The sequence below is a fragment of the Canis lupus genome, chromosome 12 (genome assembly GCF_048164855.1).
Source record: "Canis lupus baileyi chromosome 12, mCanLup2.hap1, whole genome shotgun sequence".
Taxonomy (NCBI): domain Eukaryota; kingdom Metazoa; phylum Chordata; class Mammalia; order Carnivora; family Canidae; genus Canis; species Canis lupus.
Genome location: NC_132849.1, coordinates 57559742 through 57582088, shown reverse-complemented (window position 1 = coordinate 57582088; position 22347 = coordinate 57559742). Strand labels below are relative to the sequence as shown.

The 22347-nt window shown below is 44.2% G+C and overlaps 2 protein-coding genes across 6 annotated transcripts in view; one reads left to right on the top strand and one right to left on the bottom strand.

Annotated features, from left to right (window-relative positions):
* The window catches only part of ATP6V1C2 (ATPase H+ transporting V1 subunit C2), a 53394-nt gene extending 52356 nt beyond the window's left edge, over positions 1–1038 (top strand). For 3 of the 5 annotated variants that reach the window (XM_072771094.1, XM_072771093.1, XM_072771090.1), the window contains one exon: positions 25–289. In XM_072771094.1, coding sequence (XP_072627195.1) covers positions 25–114 — 90 coding nt within the window. In that variant the 3' untranslated portion in view covers positions 115–289. Of the gene's footprint in view, positions 1–24 lie in introns of all 5 variants that reach the window. The other 2 variants (XM_072771095.1, XM_072771092.1) reach the window with 1 other exon arrangement.
* On the bottom strand, positions 749–20981 carry PDIA6 (protein disulfide isomerase family A member 6). The gene is made up of 13 exons (XM_072771089.1): positions 20855–20981; positions 15403–15544; positions 11430–11487; positions 10862–10988; positions 9278–9384; positions 7797–7927; positions 7288–7402; positions 6531–6671; positions 5908–5992; positions 5706–5778; positions 4205–4363; positions 1811–1907; positions 749–1218 (listed from the first exon to the last, which is right to left on the bottom strand). Exons 1-13 carry the CDS (start codon positions 20871–20873, stop codon positions 1150–1152), a joined length of 1323 nt encoding a protein of 440 aa, XP_072627190.1. The 5' UTR covers positions 20874–20981; the 3' UTR covers positions 749–1149.
* Positions 20982–22347: the final 1366 nt, after the last annotated feature.

The following is a 22347-nucleotide window of genomic DNA, read 5'->3' as shown; positions in this document are numbered from 1 at the left end:
CCAATACCACGTCTTCTTTTGCAGGCATCTGTGGAGATCCCGGGCCTGCAGCTCAACAACCAGGACTATTTTCCTTATGTCTACTTCCACATCGACCTCAGTCTTCTCGACTAGAGAGATGAGCTGGCGCCACTGCGCGTTGTTCGTGCAGACTTCTTACAGACACCTTGTTCCCCTTAGCCAGAGAGCCCTACAGAATTCAGATTTTTAGAGAAATTGCTCACAAAAGTTAGTTACAGTTGTATTTATTTTTTTTAAGTTACAATAAAGAAACGCTCAGTCCTTTGAATGGTCTCTTATGTTCTAACAGAACTCAAAACTGCGCTTTACATAAACGGGAGCTGCCTGTTGAGTCGGTAGCCTGCTGCTGTTTCGTGTCTTAATGGCCATCTTGTGAGGGCGGAGGAAGACCCTTCCAGATCCCGAGCTCACTGTATCATTAGCGCTATTTCCTAACGGTCACCAGGAACGCCGAGAGACAAACTCCTGTGTGTGAAATGCAGCTCTCAGCGGAAGGCCACTGCTGTTCACCCTTCTTTCTACAAGCTCGCTGTACATTTTACATCTCGAGGCTGGAGCTTGACCTCGTGGGACACATGTGAAATCTGTGCTTGGCAGGCATCCAGATGGTGTCCCCTAGACCACAGGTGTGCGGGGACAGAGGACATCACGGTCAACCCTTCATTATACTAATTCACTGGCTACACATCGGACTCTGAATTTATGATGTGGACACTAAGTTCATACATTTATTGGCATTGTCCAAAATATTATTTTATTTTTTAATGGAAAAAAGCCATTAATATTCAAACGAAAGAATCACATTAAAAAACTTAATATAAGAAACAGCCTCCAAGAACATTCAAGCAGCAGTCAGAGGGAGGGAAAAGTATGTCAACAGCCCATCAGTTTTCCTCAAAATATTACTTGATAAGACAACCCAATTCGCTGGCTACAACAATTCATAGAATTTTTCATTGTTTTCTTGAGATGCAAAGTTCACTGTTGCAGTGTTTTCACATGACCAATCAAGTGCTACTTCTTGGTTAAAAAGGCCACTGGTAGACTCATCTGAGTGTGAAGAATGTTCCTTCACTGCTGGAGAAATCTGCTCCCAAGAAAAGAAAACTGAAGTCTGTGCCAAGCCTCTCACAGCTCATCTCTTTCCAAATCGTCCAGCTCCACGTCACTGAGGTCAATGTCGTCTTCCACGGGAAGCTGGAAAACAAAGCCACCGTGAGGCCCTGCAGGGGAGGGAGAGTGGGGGCTCGGAGGGCCCCACGGACTCACCACAGAGGAGCAAACTCATTTCTAGAGATGCCCCGGATTACAGAGCCCATTCCTCCCTAATCCAGCTCCTGCTTTGAACACTCCCTATTATTTCATAGCCGGAAAAGCTGAGAACTTGGGTGAAGTAGGAGTTTAAACTATTACCACCTCTTTAACACCATTTAGCTTGTCCTTCTGGGGAGGAGGGACACAAGTGTACTAGAATGAACACTAATTTCAAAGCTGTAATTTTGTATTTCTCAGACGAAAGGTACATGAATTCCAGGTTCAATGTTTGGTTTCAGAATGAGAATCAGGAAAGAAACGTCAAACACTGAAATTTTCTTGGTTGTCTCTGTCAAGAATAACCAGTGCCATGCAGCCCTGAGAGGCTGGTGAGGTCAGGTGTTTCTGACGCCACGCCAAGGCTTTATCTGGTGGAAAGGTCTTGGCTTACAACAGCAAAGATGCACAGGGATGGGGAGAGTAGGAAGCAGCTGGCCAAGCACCACAATGACAAGTCCCAGCCCTGGGGACTCACCTCGCCATCCTTGCCATCCCAAGGCTCTCTGGTGCTGATGGTGGGGAAAGCCCCACCTCCGACAGGAGCTGTAGATCCGCGCCCAAAAGAGAGCTCCCTGTGGGGAAGATGACCAAAGCAAGCACATACAGATGAAGGAACAATGCTTTAAAATAATGACTTGCCCACCAGGTTCCCGTGGAGGCATCTCTCACCTCCTACTCCTGAACAGTATTATCTCAGGACAAGGTAATGAAATGGCTCAGATCTTGGCATCAAATAAAGTCAATAATTAAGAAAAACTTATTTTGCTAAAATACAAACGAAGTACACAAAACCTATCAAAATTGCGTAGAACCTAGGCACAACACGGACGTCAGCGTAACGAAACTGTAGACAGACTTAAGACCCCTAATACACCTTATGAAAGATGGCATCTTCAAAGTGCAATTCAGTTCCTTTCCTCAGACGCCTCCGAGCACACAGTAGCACTTAGACCAGCCCAGGGACGCAGGCCTGGAGGTGATGGTGGCGTTTCTCACACCTCAGGCTTTAGGGCAGAGAAGAGTTCTACGATTAAACAGCACCTTATGTCTTAACTTTGACCAATTCTGATAAATATTTCACCAGAAAGACAGAGAGGCAGTCACTGGACTGGGAGTAAGCTTTCTTTAAAAGGAGACTCCAAGCAACCTCAGGTGAAGGGTGTTTGGACCACAGGGGAAAGAGGAAAAGCGAACAGGAGTGAAGTCTCCCCTGTGTGCGTCTGATGGTTATTCAGCAGAGTGGGAAAACCGGTTAATTTGATCCACTGCCTTTGGAGACTGCATTTTACATGATGTGCTACCAGTGGTTCTTACACAGGAGCAATTGTCTCCCTAAGGGGCATGTGGCAATGACCGCAGACATTTCTGATGGGAACAACCGTGTGTGCGCATACGTGTGCGAGGCACGCAACTGGCATCTGAAAGGTAGATCCTAAACATCTGTCACTTAGGACAGGGCAAAGATCTGGCCCTGGTGCCAACGTCGAGAAACCTTGATGTCTGAAGATCAGTTACATTCAGAAAACAGATTGTCAGTATGCTGAGACCCGACCCTACACCATTCACCAAACCGTAAGCGTAACACAGGGCAGGATGCTGTCTATGCAGAGTACAGAGGTGTCAGCACAGCCAGTCGGCCCCATGTCTCACACGGTCTGTCTACACTGAGCTAGAATGGCTCAATTCACTATGAAGGGGCAAAGGCCAACCCAAGCGGTGGCTTATGTAAGAAATACAAACCCATGTCAACAGAACAAGGAAAGCCAGGGGTGCTATTCCTTACGAGATTAGCATCCTGAATCAGGTTATTTGTCATCTCTGAACATACGTTTCTTCATTGAAACGATGCCAATTTGGACAGGAGCTGGTGCTCAAATAAAAGCTATTACCTTCCTATGTAAGCTCAGCAGCACTAAGAGCAAACAGGACTGATGGAAAGATGCCAAGCCTCCTTTAAATAGGAACGAAATTCTGAGGGAACTGTGCCTTGAGGGCAGAGTTCAATTGCTAAAAAAAAGTTTTTCATAGCTCAGCCATGCTCCTCCCTGTACCACCATTTTCTCTGCAGGGCTGCATGCTCTCATCTCTTCTAGGGGAGCCCGAGAAACACAGCTGCTGCCTCACACAAACCAAAGGGCCATGAACAGATATAAAACCCCAGTCCTTTTCTCTACTTCAGGGTGGGTAGGTAATGCACCCAGACACATACTTGTGTTCTGGCCAAGAGGAACGCTTTAATAGACCTTCAGGGAAGGATCTAGAAATCACTAACACTGTCATGGGTTGAGTGCAGATTTCAAGTGCTGCTACTATATTCCTAGGTTGTCCATTTTAGCTTCCTCGTTGCTGACGAGCTTCTATGGGCTGTGTGACAAACTGCACATTTCCACCAATGGTATTTCTCACTCTGCTTTTCCATGAGCCAGGCCGAACAGGTGTGTGGTTTCTGAGCACACGTGTTGGCTGGTGTGCACATCACCTCCCTGCCAGGAGTACACTCATCTTCACATAACCACCTTCTGGAGCTAATGGCCAGAGATGGAAGCAGTACTCCCTGAGGTCGGGGGCACAAAGCATGTGAGGGTGGCCCCTGGGTGAGACTGGCCCACTGAGACTTTTATGACAATCAGGAAGAGCTCAGTGCCAACAGCACAAAATGGCAAGGTGGCCTTCACTATATAGAATCCTTCCACAGAAAAGGGAACACAGCTCTTAAAAGAGAATTTAGAAAGCAAACACCTAATTCTCCAGAATGCCAAATGTGAAGTAATTCCATTTATTGCCTGGTCTATATAAACCTAGTTTTGAACCCACACCACAAGAGAACTAAGCCACAAAACATAAACAACTCAAGAAAGCAAGAAGTTACCTGAGAAACTCGTTAATGCCTTGCTCGCTGAAAGACCCTTTTAGAAGAGCAAATTTCATCTTGCGGGCATTAATGGCAGCCATGGCCGGGTAGCCAAACCCTCCAATCCCCAATGCATTTTCAAGTTCCGACTGAGCTCCAGCTTCTGTCCACAGCCACCTAAAAAAACAAGCTGGTTGTTAGGATAAAGATTTCTCTCAAATTAGATGGAATCCAAATAGCAGATATAAAAAAAAAGATTACACTATAAATATTTTATGGAACAAAATGGATGCAGGAATAAAAAGGAAGTTCACAACAATAATGTATTCTACATGTACTCTTTAAGATTTTATTTATTTGACACAGAGGGCACGTGGGTGCACAAGAAGGGGGAGTGAGTGGCAGGCAGAGGGAGAGGGAGAAGCCGGCTCATGGAACCCAACGTGGGGCTCAATCCCAGGGTCCTGGGATCATGACCTGAGCTGAAAGCAGATACTTCACCACTTAACCAGCACCCAGGTGCCCCTCTACATGTTTTTTTATTTTTTATTTTTTAAGATTTTTTTATTTATTCATGAGAGACACAGAGACATAGGCAGAGGGAGAAGCAGGCTCCATGCAGGGAGCCTGACGTGGGACTTGATCCCAGGACCCCAGGATTACACCCCGGGCTGAAGGCGGCGCTAAACCGCTAAGCCACCCTACATGTTCTTTTAACTACAGTTCCTTTTACATTCCCTACGCTACCTCCAGAAGCCCCCCAAGTCTGCAAAGTTTTCCTCCCAGCCCCCAAATTATCTACTAAACCTGGTGAATTTTCTGTCTTTATTACCTGAAATCCTACTAACATCATTTGGATGATTATGCATGCTCTCTAGGAGTACAGGAACTTCTTTGTAAAACTTACTGGTATGTTATTATTCAGCACCGGGAACATGCTCAACCACATTACTCAAGCTCTACAATGGTGAAGAGTAAAGGGCGTCAGCCGTGCTATTCTGTAGGCACACAATCCTCTGTTGAACTAATGGAGGAGGCGCAAGGTCACCTGAGGGCCGGCAGGGGCAGGAGGGCGGTGGGACAGCGATCGATATTGAGGAAGAGAAGCAAAAAGCTGAACAGGAGACATACTTTATCTTAAAAATCTGCCTGTATCTAGTCCTCGCTTGGAAAAGGTAAGAAAACACACTTCTATTTCTGCTTTCTTTATCTGGCCTTCGAAGCTGTACCAGAATCCAGTTATGCGACTAAACTAAGTTTTCGCATGCTAGCCTGGGGCCCCAACCACTATTTAAAATGACTGCTATGAAAAATATATACACCGTGGCACAGATCAGTATCTTATAAATAAGAGACCTGCATTACTTCTTTTCCTTCTAGGTGAGATTTACCTCTTAAATTTAAAAAATACCAAAGAGAAACAGGGACACATCCCACAGAAATCACAGCAGGAATCAGACACTTCAGGAACATGATGATGCTCTCCCAGCCAAATTGTATTGAGAAAATAACAACTTACCCCCACATTTTCTTTTTGTATTTGTCTGCCAACTTCAGAAGAACTTCTAAGTAAGAATTTCTGCCAGCAGCTCCTGATTTGAACAGACAAAAATTTTTAAAGGCAAAGATAAACAAGTCTATAACATTAATCAAATAAGCGAACATTCTGAGGGCAGGCAGCACAGAGCAACTAACAGCAAGGGAGCCTCTGTTCATCGTACCAGTATCCAGAATGTGGGGCAGCACGGCCACAACACAGAGCTGATGCTCCTCACAGGTCTTCTTAGCAATGTCCTCATTGATGATCTGTGGGCCCAGAAGACAAGGGGTGGTTGGAAGGCCACAGTCACAAAACCCAAAGGTCAGCTTGACAACAAAGACTGGGCATCATCACGCTCACTAAAGAGCAAAGCAGTTCACGAGACCGAGTGACCCTTCCCAAAAAGATTGCCTCATATGCACTGCGGCACCAGCGATGGACTTCTGTGATTCATCCCTAAGCCCTTCCCCTGGGATGCTAGCGAGGCACCTATCACATGCTCAGAGCTCCACAAATAACAGCTATTACTTTGAGAACGATGACAGTGTGACCGGATGCATTCTAAGAAGCTTGGTACATGTGTACTCATGGTGTAATTATTTTAGTACTAAAAGTTATGAAAAGTAGCAATTTGTCAGACAGGTTTTCCCCACTTGAAAGTACAGTAACACTTTAAAGAGATCATTTTAAAAGAGAAGGAAAAGAGCTCCTCTGAAAAGGCAAAGTGAGTGTCATTACTGCTTTGGTGCCTGCTACCATCAGACTGGACCATTCCTCTTATCCCAAGTGATGGAAGCGATTTACCTCAAGCAGCTCAGGGGGTGGGGCATTCTCAGAAAACAAATCCAGGGCCCGGGAGACGATGTCAGATCGTGTCCGTCCTCCTTCATATTCCATAGGAGACTCTCCCTTCTGAAATATCTTGATTGTAGGAAACCCCCTAATCTATTAAAAAGAAAAAAATAAGACAAAATCAAATTAACATTTAATAAGGAATAAAATATCTACAGATTCTAACACTACTTTATGGGTGATTTAATTTAACAATATCCCCAGTCTGCATCAGTTCAGGCCAACAGTCTGCCTACCAGGCTTAGCATTTTATATATTTGAGAGAGAGAGAGAAAGCACAAGCAGGGAGCCTGGTGTGGGACTCCATCCCAGGATCCTGGGATCATGACCTCAACTGAAGGAAGATACTTAACCGACTGAGCCCCGCAAAGTGCTCCCAGCCAAGTTTTATTCAAATCTTACATATATATTTAATACAACTATATCTGCTCTAAGACAAATGCACCAACTTCAAAAGCAGTATTAGCAACTTGTAAAAGCCTGGGCAGGCTAAAGATTTGCATTAAGCACACAGCAGAAATAGTGAGATATTAGATTAAAAAAAAAAAAAAAAAAAAAAAAAGAGTCCTAAGTTCAAGACTTAATGGTTAACAATAAAGTGCTTTAGTTTCATTACAAATGGCCAAACATCTCCTCTCCTACCGCACAAGGAGGCTTGGGATACTGGATGAAGTAACATAAAAACAATTAGCCTTACAGCCACACTCACCCCGTATCGGCTGGCCAGAAGCTGGTTAACCGTGGCATCCACAGCTGCAAGCTTCACTTTTCCCTTCGTCTGCTCTTTCACCTCTGTAGCTGCAGCAGCCCATTCGGGCTCGAGGCTACAGAAAAACACTTGCACGTTAAAAGTGTATTTTAACTCTCGGCACAAATACTTTAGCTGAGGCATGCATTTCTGCCCAGCCCCGTGAAATCACACTTGGACAACAGGTTGTGTATAGCTCCATGCATGACATGATGCCACCCTCCCACATTCACCTCCCGGGCCTTTGTCACTGCCCTCCCAGAATCTGGATGCTGGCTCCCTGTTCATCTCTGAACACATGACAGAAGAAACTCTTGGTAGTAATGACAATGTGTAATGTCATTCGGAGTCACGAGTTTTTCTGGAGGAGAGCTCGGGGATTACCTAGGCCTGGGTCAGCTTCTTCAAAGCAAACGAGGTGACTACATTGAAGGCACTGTAACTTAAAGAACCTGGTAAAAAGCACTTACTTTTTGCAGTGTCCACACCAAGGAGCATAGAATTCAACCATCCAAACATCGTCACTATCGAGGACATTCTTATCGAAGCTGTCATCTGTGAGCTCGATCACATCCTTCTTATTTGAACTTTCACTCCTACCCTGTGACAGGTGACATGCGACATTCAACTCTGCTTGTCCAGAAAGCACACTACCCTGTTCTAAACAGAATTCTACAATAATCTCTTCCAATGTTAACAAAGTTTGGAGCTTTCTTTCAAGGGAAAACTATCTCACTCAGATTGGGGCTATTCCTTAATAGTATTTTTGCTTGGTAAGCAGTGTTTGCTGTCAATTACCAGAACCTACAGCATAAGCTATCACATGCACCTGAATTCTATCACCTGCTGTTTTATTAAGAGAAAGCCCACATGGCTCACAGAACCACCCAGGAACACTACTCTATTCAGACTGGGCACAGCTGCTCGTTCATCCCAGGATGTTAAACGTACCACAGCTGCTACCTTTCCACAGATAAAGTCCCTACCATTCAAGAGAGCTAAATATAGAATTTAACCCCTTTTTTCCAAAGAAATTTTTTAAAGTTTTACTTATTTAAGTCCTCTCTACACCCAATGTGGGGCTCGAACTCATACCCCCAAGAGCAAGAGTTGTACACTCCTCTGAGTCAGCCAGGCGCCCCCAAAGAATTTTCTTAAATACCAAACGGCAGAAGCAGTCAGTTCTGTTATAGGGCTTTCTGGTGTCTAGGCCAAAAGCCAGGGACTAGGGGAGACAACTGCAACCATTCAGTGTTGGAGTTTGAAATCAAAGGCAAGAGCCAGAAATCTCTGGGTAAGTTCATCATCTGTAGAAGGAAGCTAGTTTTAATGATCTCTTTAAGAGTAAAGGGCCATTTAATCTACATTTTTAAGAATTTAATACCTCTTCACAAGAACATAAGTACATCATGGTTAAACATCACTTGTCATACGAGGGCATCTAAAATACCAATCCACGGGACAAGAAATTGTTTTTTCTTCCATTTGTGTAGAATTTTCCAGAATTTCAGGCTGACTACAGATATAAGCCAAGAGATTATTTAAATTGCTTTCCTCTTTGATTAAAGCCGATCTGGTCTCTCTCTCCACTTTGGAACTACAAAGGCCATAGGATCCCTGAGCCCAGCTCCCCGGCCTGGAGCTCTTTCTCTAGCTACACAGCCCAAACTCTTCTATTTTAGCGCTGGGCCAATGAAGCCCATCTGTGGCCTGGTTCTTGGCCTGCAGTTGTGGCAGGGTGCCCTGGGACCAGTGACTTTTGAGGAGGCCAAATGAACAGGATGGGTAGCTGACTTCCTCTGTTATCAGTTGATGTAACCTCATGTTATTTTTCAACTGAAAATTCATTAAAATATTAGTAATAACCAAAAAAATCTATCCTCTCCAAGGAGTCCATATTCTGGCATAAAAATCATCACACGCATTAAAAATCGACATTATACAGCCTTACTTGTTTTCCAGAACTGTATCCGCCACCCCTTCCCCCAAGGCGGTCCTTCACAAGCTGGCGCAGAGCACCAAGAGCAGCATCCACAATGGCTTCGCCAGTTCTGCTCCCTATAGGAAGACAAGGAACAATCACACAAACAGGCGGTGGGGGGCTGTGCACCAGTATGACACTACCTCAATCTGTCAGTTTAATCAGATGTTTGAACACACCCAACAGTACACACGTGTATTTAGCAGAGAGCCAAGTTTTCCCTACCATGCATATTGCACTGGACTTTTCACTGGGAAAGCCAAATCCCCAATTTCAGTTTGAGGTTGTTAGTGTGAACAAGAACATCCTCCTGTATGTTCTTAATACCACTTACAAATACCACTCTTAATACCACTTACAAATGAGAGTAACTCAGGAATGTTTACTGAACAAGGAACACATACACAGATGAATAAGAAACCTGTATCTACTTAATAAAGCAGAGAATATTTCCAAATACAAATTACCAATTGAAGAAAAAAGAAAAACTTTCTATGATAATGGAGAGAAAAAAAATCAGGAAAAAGTAGGATATGAAAGGTCTGAAAAGTCACATAATCCAGGCCTCTTTTTTCTCTCTTGCTGACAACACTGTTATTTTAGGCTTTTTTAGGTTCTCTAGCTGAATTTACTCCTTGTCTAAGAAGTAACTGAATTACTGAAACTCAATAATGACAACAGCCTTTGGAAGTTTAGCCAAAAACTATACTCAAGAAAAAGTCAGGAGGCTGTTAACTGACTCAGAAGTATATGGGCAATCTAAGCCATGAGGCTATCTTCAGAGTTCAAAGGCAAAACTCTAATAAAATTTCTTTAGAAAATTTCCTATTTTTTTTTTTTTTTTTAAGATTTTACTCATTCACGAGACACAGAGGGAGAGAGAGACAAAGAGAGGCAGAGGCAGAGGGAGAAGCAGGCTCCCTGCAGGGAGCCAGATTCAGAACTCAATCACAGGACCCTCGGATCACAACCTGAGACACTCAATCACTGAGCCACCCAAGTGTCCCAATTTTGTGTTTTTTTAAAAGTAGTTTCTTATCAAACGTCTGAGAACATTTTGACCTGACATTAGAAGAAAATACAGTACAGCAATATTCAGAATGTGTTCAGATGGTGTGTACTACAGCCCTGGATGATACTTCCTAACACAAAAGTCCAAGAACTGCACATAACATAGCCTTCTAGTCTGTTCCTTCTTTATCTCCAGATGCCTCCATCCTCGGAAGCAGTGCCCCTTCCACCTATCTACCTGGAAATAAACCAAATTAAGAAATGCACTAGGAAAGAAAGAGAGGATTTTCTCACTCTAGACCCAAGAGTTGGCAAACTTTGTGAAGGGCCCAACAGTAATTATCTTTAGCTGGGCAGTAATTATCTTTGTCTGTTGCAGCCACTAGATGCTGCCATTTTGGTGTGAAAGCAACTACAAACGGTATGTAAACAGGTATGACTGTGTTCTGAAAAATAAACAGGCCTTTGCTCCTATTTTTTTACCTACCTGCTCAAATTAAAATTCCAACCAGGGGGAATGGAGCAGTTAGGGAAAGTCCTTACCCTGATAATCTTCTGGTCTGTTTTTGTTGGATCCAAAAATCTTAATGGTAGGAAATCCCTGAACACCATATTGACCTCCCAGAGACTGATGTTTATCTGCGTCCACTGCACCAACTTTGACAACATCCTGTGAAAAAATAAAAGTATTACCTATTTTTCTTTCAAATAGCAGATTCCACAAAAACCCACCATTTGATTCATGTAGACTCAGGGACAAGAAAATAAAGGGCAGGATTAGGTTTACAAAAATGGAATTACTTTAGCCTGGAGAAATCATTCCTACGTGGAATGATGGGGGAATGTTAAGTCAGCCCTAGAGAGGGAATTCTGTTGCTCCCAGAATTACTACAACTAAGAGTAATTATGTCGTTAATCTGGAAAATCGAATTAACGAACACAGCCAATGTAAAAATGAGATGTAAATTATCCCTTTGATCTCTACATGATTTCGGCACCGGAACAAAGGTTCTGAACTTCAATGTGCAAATTATTTTCCTATTGCACATTAAGCCCAGTTGTATACTTATTTATACGTATACACCTGAATGTGGACATTTTAGAAACTTACTTTTAATGCAGTTGCTACCTTCTTCCATTCTGGTGTCAGCCTCTGGCAGTGGCCACACCTTTTGGGAGATGAAAACACAGGCAACGATTAATATCTTGGATCCCCAATTCAAAAATCCTCTACCAACAGTCTACAGAGTGAGTTGCACAGGGGTGGGTGCAAACGGTACCCACCGGGGAGTACATACAGGCATTAATAAAACACAGAGATGTGAAGGAACTTCCCATTTTAAGGCTTTACTATAATCCTTTTTCATATACTAATTTAAAAAGTTTAAACTGTCATTTCTAACTCTATCCTGGGGTAGGAACTTTGGCATTTATCCGGTCAAGTGTACCTCAATGGCTGGTCTGAGTTAAAAGGTCAGGCAAAATGTAGATTCTTGGGCCCCATGAAATCAAGACTCCTAGAGAAGGTGTTCAGGAACCCGCATTTTATTAAGATCAATTAGTGATTCTTAAGCTCATTAAGGTTTGATACTCTGTGATCTAGTTCAACCTCTTCATTTTATAGATGAGGCATCTGTATTAAAGCCTAAATCTCAATGCTCTTTGGCTCCCACAGAAGCATGTAGGGTTACAAATGTACATGTAATCCCAAATCTTCTAGTAAGCTAAAAAGTACTTGATACCACAAGGTAGAGATAAAAGAGTGAGAGGAAACAAGAGAGACAGAGATGAGTACACAAGGAAAAACAACTTTAATCTTCTAAGGAACAGTATTTAAAATAAATTATCCTGAACTATACAGACATGTGCTTTTAAAAGTTATAGATACACACACCTGTTACGTTTATACCATTTATCGAGGCTGTAAACTGTTTTACTGTTCGTTTTCACTGCTGAATAACATCCATTGGATGAAGACACTATAGCCAGTTTACCCATAGGTGATTAGTTGTTTTTTAGAACAAAGTCTCCTAATTAGGGTTCTAAAAACCTACTAAGCAAATGCCACATGCCAGGACCATGAGGAGCCCTTCACACAGGATTTCAATTTCATTTCATCAACAAAACATTGAAGACAGGCCTTGTTATTTTCACCTTATGGATGAGCAGACAGAGGCTGAGAAGTTCAGAAACCTGTCCAATATCACATCACACAGGTGTCTGGTGACAGAGCTGCTGGATAGGTCTCTGTGACTCCAGGTCCCACATTCTTAATCACTATATATTATTACCTTCCGCAGGAGCCTAAGCCTATCTCAATATTTTAATAGAATCTTCTGGGAAATATCCTGGAATGCCGGTTCTACATACTTAAAATCTAGTATCTTTTGCTGTTCAGGTGAGCTACTTAGAAGTCCAGGTGTCAAAATTTTATAGGATTTTGTGGCTCTTGAGTCTCCCTTTATTCTATGAAAGGACTCATATCAAAGATCGTCAAGAGTATATATTCTCTTTAATTTCGATATGAAGCATAGTAAAGACACAACAGAAAGCCACAAAAATACAACACATCTCTACACCTCTACCCAGAGTTCTTCACCTGTAGTGCACAGATCCTAAAATTGGTGGATAAAAATTCATGGGTTCCAGGAACTTTTGATGAAGGGAAACCACCTCTTTTTCACTAACTTGGAAATAAAGGCTTTCCTTCAATGGTGAACATTCACAGCACACCACTTGTCACAAGTGAACTCACAGCTACCTTCACATCACTTCACTACCAGAGCTGCTCCACTGATCTCCCAACCTCATTTATGCTGATCACTATTTCACGATTATGGTGTCTAGGTGTTAGATCTTCCGCTGGATCTTGGTATTTACTGTCCCAGTGCAAGAGTACTACATAACCACATCTATCAATACACACACACACACACACTTTTTAAAGATTTATTTATTCATTCATGATAGACATAGAGAGAGAGAGAGAGAGAGAGAGAGAGGCAGAGACACAGGCAGAGGGAGAAGCAGGCTCCATGCCAGGAGCCCGACGCGGAACTCGATCCCAGGACTCCAGGATCGCGCCCCAGGCCAAAGGCAGGCGCCAAACCGTTGAGCCATGCAGGGATCCCCCACATCAATATTTATTTTAACATTTTGATAATGGTATTTCAATATTTTAGGTTCCATGACCTCGTGTCCTTTATTTTATACACGGAAAAGGAAAACCTTTATTCTGGGGAGAATTCAAAGCCTTCACCAAGCTGCCAAGTCCAAACACAAGAAGAGAGGAAAAACACTTGCTCTAATGATACCTCCTCTTCCCCAGAACACTAGGAAGCAAAACTGCCATGTTAACAGTAACCATTAACTACATGATCCAGATCCGACCTTCTCAGCTGTGCTCTCTGGTTTAGTTTTAGAGTGAGGTATATTCTCTAATATCGTAGCTCCCCAAAACAATGTCAATTACTCATTCTAAAATGATTAAAAAAAAAATCTAACTTATAAAAATTGCATACAAAGGCATCCAACACTTAAGTTTCTACAATTATTATCGGTACATTTACTTATATGAATGAACTAATCCATACAGAATTCTCATTTGGATTTAACAAAAAAAAAAAAAAAACAACAACAAAAAAAGAAACTTTAAAAAAAAAAAAGGCATTAAGCTGAATAGTATTCACAATGTAGTAACATAAAAGTAGAGGATTTTACCTTAATTTGCCACATTGAACATTAAGTGAAATAGTCCATGAAAACTGGTATTGAGTTTCCAAAACTCAGTTTTCATGGTCTTGCAAAGGAAAAACTTAAAGCAATGAAGGAAAACCTTTCAAGTATAGCCTAAAATGCACCAACTCAGGTAAGAAGAATTTTTTTAAAAGATTTTATTTATTAATGAGAGACAGAGAGAGAGAGAGAGAGAGAGAGGGGCACAGACACAGGCAGAGGGAGAAGCAGGCTCTACGCAGGGAGCCCGACATGGGACTCGAATCCCGGGTCTCCAGGATCATACCCTGGGCCAAAGGCAGTGCTAAACCCCTGAGCCACCCAGGCTGTCCCGGTAGGAATTTCTAAGAATTTCATTTACTACTCCCTATGTGAGTGTGGGGGGCACAGCTCACCTCTAGAAGGACTTCCTGGTTCTCAGACCACCACACAGTTTATCTGTAAGACACACAGCCGGCTGGGGCTCAGCGAACCTGCAGGCTGCTAATTTACAGAAGTACAGCCTCATGCACATTTTGCAGTTCCCATTAATCTGCCTCTACACTTCTATTTGTTGGGTTTTTGTTTTGTTTGCGTTATATGCTTAACTACACACACAATTAGTTCAATACTGTATTTTGACTACGTATAATTGTGCATCATTAATTTCAATATAATTACATCTTTATTCTACAAGGGTTTTTTTTTTCCCTCAGCAATGCATGTAAGGCAAGAGAAGAATTTTTTTAAAAGAATTATTTATTTATTTATTTATGAGAGAGAGAGAGAGAGAGAGAGAGAGAGAGAGAGGCAGAGACACAGGAGGAGGGAGAAGCAGGCTCTATGCTGGAAGCCCGACATGGGACTTGATCCTGGGACTCCAGGATCGCGCCCTGGGCCAAAGGCAGGCACCAAACCCCTGAGCCACCCAGGGATCCCCGAAGAATTTTTAAATTAGACCAGATTTTTCTAATATTTCTGGAAGCAACTCTCAAGAAACAAAATGGAATCACTAGTTCTTCCCTTTCCTGGGCCCAATATTCTTTCACCATGAGTTTTCCTTCCATCAAGATCCTACTTAACTCATCACTGATATATATATATATATATTTTTTTTTTTAATTACAAGAAAAATTTTCTTTCTTCTTTCTTGCAACAATTAGTTACTTCAACCATTTTTTTCCAATGGACTCCATCTCCATGGCCTTTAACTGGCACCACTTCAGGCAGTCTCCCATCCCCTTCTCTACTTCTTTTGAACAAGCAGTATACTAGATAAACTAGACGGCTGAATGAGAGCACATTTTCATGTAATATTTCTCCTAATTTTATAAAGTACCATCAATATCCCACAACTGTTTTATACTTACCATGGAGCATAGAATTCTACCAGCCACAAATTATCACTTTGAATAACTTCCCGGTTGAAATTTGATGGGGTTAGTTCAATCACATCATCGCTAGAGGAATAAAGACCGTTTGCTGCTAGGAAGAAGGTGCAGCTCACCAGACCTGTGGTAAGGACACAAAGCACAGCATGAGTGAAAGGGTTCATGCTCCAGCAGCCAACTTGGACAATGGGGGTGGGGTCTTCTATTGCTCAAGGTCCTTCTAGGGCAGGGTCCCTTGGACCCCCAGTGCCCTCCCCTTCTCCTGCTCACTGCAGGGCACAGCAAGTAGGAAACAGAGGCCATATGCTCACCTCTTGAACTGTAGCCAGAAAAAGATTTCTTACTTCGTGCTTATGCACTAACATCTTCATTCTTTACAGTCACCTTGTGAGGTAATACTACTGTTGTTTTATGGGCAAGGATACTGAAAAGCTGGGAGGCCTCCCTGTGACCCTAGGCAATCCACACAGCATTATTTCTCATGTTATTCAGTTGCAATATTAGCACACCATCTTTATTACTACTTTTGGAGGAAAAATTGTCTCCTCTACTAAAATAGGACTACCAAGGGCAGTAATTCCTTTTATAAATATTTTTATTTCTGCTAATACTATTCATGACAATCACCCAGCACAGGCAATGCTGTTGGATGAGCTTACAAAGATTTTTCATATAAATGTTATAAAGAGAGGATGAGGGCAGCCCGGGTGGCTCAGCGGTTTAGCGCCGCCTTCAGCCCAGGGTGTGATCCTGGAGACCCGGGATCGAGTCCCACGTCAGGCTCCCTGCATAGAGCCTGCTTCTCCCTCTGCCTGTGTCTCTGCCTCTCTCTCTCTCTCTCTATGAATAAATAAATAAAATCTTAAAAAAAATAAAGTGAGGATGGAGTCTTGTCGTTATTATTGATAGCACAGTTTAGCCACACGGTGGACCAAGTGCATTTTGGCTGGCTACTCCAGGAACTGAAAGGTAATTTTTAACTGTTATACAGGAAGAAAAGTTCCGAACTGACTTATGAATATTTTAAGAACTCAAAAGTTTTTTTGAATAGGTAGTACTACCAAAATTCTACCTCCTCCTTTTAAATATATGTAGAATTTTTGTTTTCCAATTGCATTGCATCTAATACCTTCAGAATAATGCTTAATAATGGACTATTCTTGACTTTAATATTTTCTTATTTGCTGGATTTGGAGTTGAAACAGATAAACTTTATGATAGTAAAGGAATTCCTACCTGTTACTTCCTCTTTAGCATCTATGAAGATGATTTTATTTCTTTTTATCTACTGATGCAATAAACTGTGAAACTGCCCTGTCTTCTAAGGCAGCATGTGTGCATCATTGCAATCACATTTACATGTCTTGTAGATAGGATCTGGAAGATTTCAAATGGAGCTTTTTGGAATAGCTCAATGGTGTATTTCTTCTGGAAGGAGTATACACCAATGTCAACGCTTCTGTTGCTAAATCTTCTACCTTGTAGTTACATAGCGCTTTCAATTTTCAAATCACTCTCAAATACGTTAGACCACTTGGTGTTTCAAAGCATTGATAACTGGAGAGCAGGAATAATCCTGCTTTTGTAAATAAGGAAACAAAGGCACATCTAGTGGCCCATCTGTGGTCTCTGACGTCTATTTCCAAGTTCTTCCCATTAAACCACAGTTGTCTTTTTAGTGCTCAGGATAAAATGGTTCAGTAGGTCATGGGCATGAATAAACCAAGTAATGATGTTGTTCAAAAATACTGCATCGGAGGGGTGCCTGGCTGGCTCAGTCAGCAGAGCTGAGCATGCAATGCTCAGTCTCAAGGATGTGAGTTCAAGCCCCACACCGGGCATGGAGCCTACTTTAAAAAAAAAAAAAAATTGCATCTCAATTATAGATTGGCTAATATCGGAATTTAGGAAATAAAACTGTGGACTTTACTAAGGCGGACATGAGAGGTTATCATGCAGGAAGTATGACTAGATTTGCTTTCTAGAGAGTTTTCTAGCTCCAATGCAGACGGGTTGGGGAAACTCTCAAGAGAGTGGTGGCACCCAAACCTAGGGAAAGATGGAATGGGCAGCAGTGACACACGCTACTGGGAGATCAAATAGGAGATGGAAAATGAACTGCTGGATTTAATGACAAATCGCTGGGACCCAGGACAGCTGTGGTGAAGGACTGAGAATAAGCAGCAGCCAATCTGCAAAGGACTGGAGAGGGTAGGAGGGAACAAGTTGATGAAAACAGGTAACTCTTTAAAACAAGTTTTATTAGAAAGAGCACAAGAGAGCAAGCAAACCTGCGGTAGAAGGGAGGTTTCTTTTTAAAGTCGAGAGTGATCTGAGCATGAAGGGAAAAAATATGGGGAGTGGGAGAGGCTCAAGATAAAGGGGAGGAATAATGAAATAAAATGCCTGGAATGAGGAAGGGAGGGAACCAGGGTCAGTGACAGGGGCAGCCCAGGACAAGATGGCCTCCTTTTCCACTTCGAGAGGTGGGAAAGGGTGCATGCGGATGGAGGTCAAGCCAACCAAAGTGGGGTTCTCTTGATAACCTCTACTGTCCAATATGGCAGCCACTTGCCACATGCAGCTGCCCCTACATGTGCAAACAGCATAAAGAGTGCACTATATTTTGATGACTTGGTAGGAGGAAAAAAGTATCTTATTAGTATTTTTGAAATTGATTACATGCTAAAATGGTATCTTATAGACACTTGGGAAATTTATATTAAAATTAACTTCACCTATTTCTTTTAAGCCTTTTAAACGTGGTTAACAGAATATTTAAAAATTAGATATGAAGTTTGCATTATCATCTCCATGGGACTGTGCTGCTCAATTATATTTTTGTTGTTGCAGGAAAGGTTAAGGGGAGCTTGACATATCTAACAAAGTAAATTAAGAATCCAAGCAGAGTCCTAATTCTGAATAAACTTAGAACTTAAGACTGGTCCTGGAAAATCTCCACAGAGATCTACTTTCTGAAGTTTTGTTTTTTTAATCAACATGAATTGATACTTGTTCGATACACTGAGCTCACTGAAATTTTTGAAAATGCAAAAGAAAACCCATCAACAGTTCCACTAGAATGGGCAGTATTTTGGTGAATATTCTTACTGACATTTCTATGTAACTCAGAGCTCTAAAACTTCATACTTATATGCATGTGGTCATTCTATACATTCCTTTCTGTAACCTTTTTTCACTCAAAATAAGTCAGACTGGGCGGCCTGGGTGGCTCAGAGGTTCAGTGCCGCCTTCAGCCCAGGACCTGATCCTGGAGACCTGGGATCGAGTCCCAGGATGCGCTCCCTGCATGGAGGCTGCTTCTCCCTCTGCCTGTGTCTCTGCCTCTCTGTATGTATCTCATTAATAAATTTTAAAAATCTTAAAAAAAAATAAGTCAGACATTTTCTATATAATTATGGACTCCTTATCACTCTCATCCCCTATATAGCCATTATCATGTTGCCAATCCACGACTAACAGAATTTATTTCTGATTTGTCTCTATTAACAGACCAATGCTGAAAATTCTTTTTTTTTTTTCAATGCTGAAATTTCTTATACTTTCCCTTCCCCTCAAATAAATATACATATTTTCTTAAGAGATGATCTTACAGGGGGACTGGGGGAAGAGCTAATATTTCAATATATGTATCTGTCCAAGTACCCTCCAGAAACTGACATGGTAACTAAGAATACTGAAATAGCACCACACACCAAGCACTAGCTAAACAACTAAGATATATTAACTCATTTCAAGAACTCTATGTGCTCATTTTTACACCAGGAAACAGAGCCACAGAGAAGACAAGCTTGCCCAAGGCCACACAATTGGAAAGAGATAGAACATTGTTATGCAATCCAAATTTTTAACCAAAGGACTGGAGACTGCATTAGTATAATCCCAAGGAGGGCCATTAGGTAGATAGTGGGAGGAGAATTAGGTCCTCTCCCTTCTCCTGTCAATCACGGACAGCACGGATGTTACAAGCAGGCTAGCTTCACGGAAGGGGATGGACCATGATTTTTACCTCAGGAATGTGCTTCCTTTCCCTACAGGGATGGTCATGACATCAGTGTAACACGGACGAGGGTTTGGGTCCCCCCCGCCCCCTCCCCCCCCCCCCCAGCAATGGTGTGTGGCTTATTTGTCTTTAAATTTTGCCTAATTCTCACAAGAGCCTCCTCTTTCTTTTAAATGGCTCTCCAAAGGAGATGTCTTGATAATAAAGATTGGGGACCCAAATTCCTTAAAAGGCACAATGACCTCGTAGGGCCTAGAAAGAAACTGAACATAATACTCAGAAACACAGATTACAAGATGTATAGATTCCAATAGCATGAAAGAAGCCAGTAACTACTCCCTTCAAAAACCCTCAAGAAAACCAACAACAACAATAAAAACAAAAACAAAAACCCGGGGCCACTTAAGATGATAAAGTAAATCGATCTCGACTAATAATGTTCTGTTTCTACAATTCACATGGCGGTTCCACTCACGGATAATGAGCACCAATGGGAAATTGGAACATCCGAGTGTCTAGCATCCCTGGGAGCAGATGGTCTTGCCATCTGTGGCTCCCCATTATCCCTCCACAGTAGCTAAGGACGTTATAAATCCACATCAGCAGCATCTCTGTCCCACCACACCTGCTAGGAAGAAGAGTACAAGATCCCAAAAGCAGTCATCTAGAAACCAACAGGGCTTCCCCCCAAAAAACGCTCACGACGTGTAATCAAGTAACGAGTTAACTGACAGGATCCCTGACCCTTTCGGAGCCGAGTGTGAATTCGCCCCGAGGGAAACTGAACGCAGACCGGAACCTGTTCCCCTCCTGTAGCTTCTCCGCAGGAGTACAGCCAAGTGTTCGTCTCTTGCCTCCTCCCGGGAGACCTCTACGAACCCCCGATCCCGAGCAGCACCCAGAGCGGGGTGGTACCGGCTCCCGGGCCCCCGGGCTCCCGGCTGGTAACGCGGGGCCGGGCCGGGGCGCCGCGGGTGGCACCAAGGGGAGCCACAGAAGCGACGGGATCCTCCTCCCCGCACTCCCTGCGCTTCCTAAAACAGACCTTTACGCAATGCACGCAAGGCTGCCGCTCCATTTAGTTTTCGGAGTCCAAGCCCCCGGCTCAGGGGCTCTGGGAGGGCACCGGCCCCCTTCCCGGGCCACGCTCCGGCCTGCTTCCACTTCCAGGGCCGGCTCTGCTCCCGGGGTGCCCCTCCGTGGGCTTCCAGCGAACACCCCGCCAGGGCCCGGGCTGCTCCGCGCGGCTCCCACGCAGCTCCCGGCCTCGGCTGCCCGCGCCCCCGCGCGCCCGCGCCCCGCCGCCGAGCCGCCCCGAGGCCGCCAGGGCCCCGCGCCCCCACCGCAGCCCGCCCCGCCCGGACCTCCCGAGGGCAGCCCCCGCGGGCGACGAGGCCGCGCGCCTACCCAGCACCAGGCGAGCCATGCCGAGCGCCCGCGCCGCCGCGTCGTCCCGCCGCCGCCTGAGCTCCGCGCGCCGCGCCCCCGCCGCCCCTCGTCCCGCCCTCGGCCCGTGAGGCAGGCGCCGGGCGGCGCGGCGGGGACGGGCCGGAAGGCGCTCGCCAAGCCGTGGCCGCCGCTCATTGGTCGCCGCGGGCCTCGCTCATTCGCGCAGCCAATGGGAGGCGGCCGGGTAGAGGTTCCCGGTTTGATTTTTTTCTCGGGGGCGGAGCCAGCGGCGGAAGGAGGGACTTGCTGGGGGCGGGGCGGCCCCTCCTTTTCCTCGGGGGGCGGTGGGGGGCGCTGGGGGGCGCTGGGACCCCGCCGGGCCCTGTGCGCTCGCGGCCTCTGCCCTGGGGGCCCGGCGCCCGGTTCCTGTTAGTCTTCGGGTCTTTATTCTGTTTCCCTCCCTGGCCTTTAGGGCGGCCCTTCCCACCCTCTCCCCACCCCTTGACCTCTTCGTCCCCCTCCCCCTCCCCACCCCACGGGGGGGATTTTTCTCGTGCCTGGACGAGGAGTCCATCAAACGCTTGCTAAGCACGTGCTATATATACCGTCGTTCCACACGTATTTATTTTGTTGAATTACTTTTAAAAGTTCCTCGGTCCGGGGCACCGATAGGATGGGGTCCCCCTGGAGGCCCGCGGGGTTCAGCTTCCGAGCTCCTCCTGCGAGGGCCTGGGCAGCGCCCCCGGGGTCACGTGCTTTGTGAAATTTGCAAAAAGTCCAATATTTTAAACGTAGCAGGCTAAGATCCCTTTCCCCTTCTGGCTGCGGAGGGGCCTTGGAGCGTTTTGTTTCTGTGTTAGGCAGGGTTTATTTTATTATTGTTATTATTTTCGCATGTTTTTTTATTGGAGTTCAATTTGCCAACATATAGCATATCACCCAGTGCTCATCCCATCAAGTGCCCCCCTCAGTGCCCGTCACCCAGTCACCCCACCCTCCCCCGCCCACCTCCCCTTCCAACACCCCTTGTTCGTTTCCCAGAGTTAGGATGTCTCTCCTGGTCTGTCGTCCTCACTGATATTTTTCACTCATTTTCTCTGCTTTCCCCTTTATTCCCTTTCACTATTTTTCCCCCAATATTTTATTTCCCAAATGAATGAGACCATATAATTGTCCTTCTCTGATTGACTTACTTCACTCAGCATAATACCCTCCAGGTCCATTCACTTCGTAGCAAATGGTGGGTATTTGTCTTTTCTAATGGCTGAGGAACATTCCGTTGTACACATAGACCACAGCTTTATCCATCATCTTTCAGTGGACAGAGGCTCCTTCCACAGTTTGGCTATTATGGACCTTGCTGCTATAAACATCGGGGTGCAGGTGTCCCGGCGTTTCACCGCATCTGTATCTTTAGGGTAAATCCCCAGCAGTGCAATTGCTGGGTTGTAGGGTAGCTCTACTTTTAATTCTTTGAGGAACCTCCAAACAGTTTTCCAGAGGGGCTGCAC

Coding starts and splice junctions, on each gene's coding strand:
- PDIA6 (XM_072771089.1), bottom strand. Junction 11,488..15,402: donor GTAGAATTCTATGCTCCATG/GTAAGTATAAAA, acceptor ATCTCCCAAAAG/GTGTGGCCACTGCCAGAGGC. Junction 10,989..11,429: donor AGGTAGCAACTGCATTAAAA/GTAAGTTTCTAA, acceptor ATTTTTTCACAG/GATGTTGTCAAAGTTGGTGC.